Below are 2,888 nucleotides of genomic sequence, written 5' to 3' on the forward strand. Positions count from 1 at the left end.
CAGAAGAGAAGAAAGTCTGTAAATCGTTCTATCTTCTCGCCGCAACACGGCAGCAAGGATCCCAGCGTGTCGGAGCTGTTCGACTTCGATCTGACCGACGATATGGTGAACGATGACGGCTTCAACTTACCGCGCGACGAAGAGCGAGGAGCGGCGCCGCTTTCGTTCTCTTTCAACAACGATCTTTGGTTCAAGGAGGACTCGAAGGAGGACAGTGCGCGAGAGACGCTACATCTGGTAGAGAAGCTGCGTATGGAATTATCGAAGAAGTCGAATTCTAGTCAGTTCGAGTTAGAATCTACTCCGGCGGAAGAGGAGCTTCCGAAAAAAGAGGAGCCGTCTCTTCATCCAGTTGAGAAACCAACGGAAGAGCAGCCGCTGCTTCAGGAGAAGGTCGACATGCAGGAACAGCAACCAGTGGGACATCAGCAGCAATCAGTCGTGCAATCGGTCGAGATTAAGATCAACAGCGGTTCGGAACCCCCACAGATGTCCGAGGATCTCACATGCAAAAATCATAGTATGGAGGACAAGAGGAAGCCTTGTTACTCGAGCAATAGCAACAACGAGCATTACATGTACGGAAACGAAGAGCGCGAGACGGCGAAAGTGACGGTGGTGGAGCGCGCGAAGCTCGATAGAGCCGAGGCGGACGAGAGATGGGTACCGCCGAGCATGGACAATTTTAATCCGAGCGACGTGCAACATCTGAACACGCTGATCGACAACCAGAACCACCGTTACGTCGCCGCGGCCGCCGCTCATCAATTCTCGAATGATATCGGCGCCGTGATTCCAGATCCTACGGCGAATCCAGACGCAGCTCTAGTCGCGCACCTCCAGCTCAACATGCAGGACCAGTATCTGCAGCTGCAACAGACGCATCCGATGGAGCGGGTGCAGCAGCATCTCGAGGCGCAGCACGCCGCGGCACAGGAGCAGTCGCGTGTGCAGTCACTCGCGATGATGGATCAGCAGATGGCAGCGGCCGGTACGGGAATACCGGCACAGATTGTCGACGAGATCACGCCTATGGAGATGGTAAATCGTCATCTAATCAGCCTGCCCAACTCGGAGGACGATCAGGGCAGCGAGATGGACCGCGTGCTGGACAAGGAGGATGTCTCGTCGGATATCAGACAGGACTACACGCAGAGCGGCTCGCCCTACAACGAGCTCAATGGTCGACCGGACACGCGGTGGGCCGAGAGTCAGGTTTTACCCTCGCGCCGGTCTACGTCGTCGTCCATCACATCCGCGTCTTCCGCGGAGGAGCACGCGGCTATTCCCCCTTACAAGAACGTACCTCCGATATCTTATCCGCCGATGGACGTGGCGCCTTACCATTCATACTCAGAGACGAGCTCTTACGGCGCCGGAGCTGTCTCGCTGTTTCCACCGCAATCCTGTGCTGCCCCGTTGCCCTATCCGTCACCGTTCCCACCGCCCTTCGGCGCTCCTTTCCCGACGTCGCAGTCTATGCTGCCGCATGTACCGAAGCCGCTCGAGGAGTCACTCAACATCGGGGCGTCGCCGTGCACCGCCGCGTTTACCTCATCGTCGCATAACATGGCTCTCACCGCGGCCATGGTATCGCCGACGAAGGTAACTACGCCGCCGCCTCCGGCGCCGCCACCACCATCGGTGTCGCAGCAGCAACAACCACCGCAGCAGCAACAGCAGCAGGTACCACCGACACAGCCGTCTTCGGAAGCGCCGCCATCGTCAGGGCACCCGCCGTCTTTGCTGTCGCAACCGGTTAACTCGCCTGCTGTACCGGCATCTTTCCTCAATACTATCGCGGAGACGCAGGTCAACAACGAGGCTGTTGTGGAGAACATAGCGGAAGTACTTAGCGCAGATAACAAGATCGCGCCGTCCGGTAAGAAGTCGCCGTCGAAACCGACGAGAACGTCCGCCAGGGTGACGTCCTTGCAGGGTAAATCGCCTGGTAAATCGCCGCGCCAGGAAACCACGAAATCCGCGCCGAGCTCTCGCGGTCGCAGCAGGAGTTCCAAGGGATCTCAGCCGAGTTACCGGGGTCGCGGTCGCGGCCGGGGACGGGGACGCGGTAGGACCAACCAGAACCCGTCGATTACGATGGTGCCGATGTCAAACGCGCTGCACAACGACGACTCGATTCAGAACAAGCTTGTCGGCACCGTGTACGACTTCGACTCGGACGACGACTCGGCGAACGAGACTAACATCGCGGACCTGAGGACGATGCGCGAACGCAAGAAGTCCACCGACGTGAACGAGAAGAATCGCGCGAGCGAGCCTCTCGGCGGCATGGCGAACGACGGTGGCATCCAGTCCCATCTGTCTAGTCCCACGCTGCACACCGTGAAGAAGTATGCCGACGATAAGAAGCTCGCGTCACCGGCGGCGCACCACGATCATCAGACCGCTATAGCGAAATCCGAGTCGAGCACCAGTCACCAGTTTGCCGACTGCATGCCGCTGTTACCAGGTCCGGTGGATATGCGTACGTACAATTCGACCGTGGACCAGGCGAGCTCGTTAGTCCACGGTCAGCCGTATGGCAATCATTTGTTAGGCAGCTTCGCCGCGAGCGTAGGTGCGGACTCGAACCTGCCGGAGCTCGATGATTTGCTGCACGGGGACTGCTGCGTGTTGAAGAAGACCGCCGGTAAACAGCAACAGCTCGCGAGCAGCGGGTTCGAGGAGCCGTGCTCGAAACCAGGCTTCGGCGACCAGTCGACGATAGACCCGTCGTCCGCGTCTAGCTTCGACGCCAACAAGGTTTCCCTAACCGATTCGAGGAATCAACTGAAGGTAAAGATCAAAGGCCCATTTCTTGACGCGAACTATACGCCATCGGTACCACCGCTGGTCCAGCAAACGCCGGTGATAATTCCTCCGGC

General features: G+C 58.4%; 1 protein-coding gene across 1 annotated transcript in view; it reads left to right on the forward strand.

The window, feature by feature from the left end:
- Positions 1–2,886, forward strand: part of LOC112466806 (PHD finger protein rhinoceros-like) — a gene marked incomplete at both ends in the record, with an annotated part of 6,114 nt that extends 3,228 nt beyond the window's left edge. The window contains one exon of the mRNA XM_025035129.1: positions 4–2,886. Coding sequence (XP_024890897.1) covers positions 4–2,886 — 2,883 coding nt within the window. The remainder of the gene's footprint in view (positions 1–3) is intronic.
- Between the last annotated feature and the right edge of the window lie 2 nt (positions 2,887–2,888).

The sequence above is a fragment of the Temnothorax curvispinosus genome, unplaced genomic scaffold, assembly GCF_003070985.1.
Source record: "Temnothorax curvispinosus isolate PA1 unplaced genomic scaffold, ASM307098v1 QBEX01016574.1, whole genome shotgun sequence".
Taxonomy (NCBI): Eukaryota; Metazoa; Arthropoda; class Insecta; order Hymenoptera; family Formicidae; genus Temnothorax; species Temnothorax curvispinosus.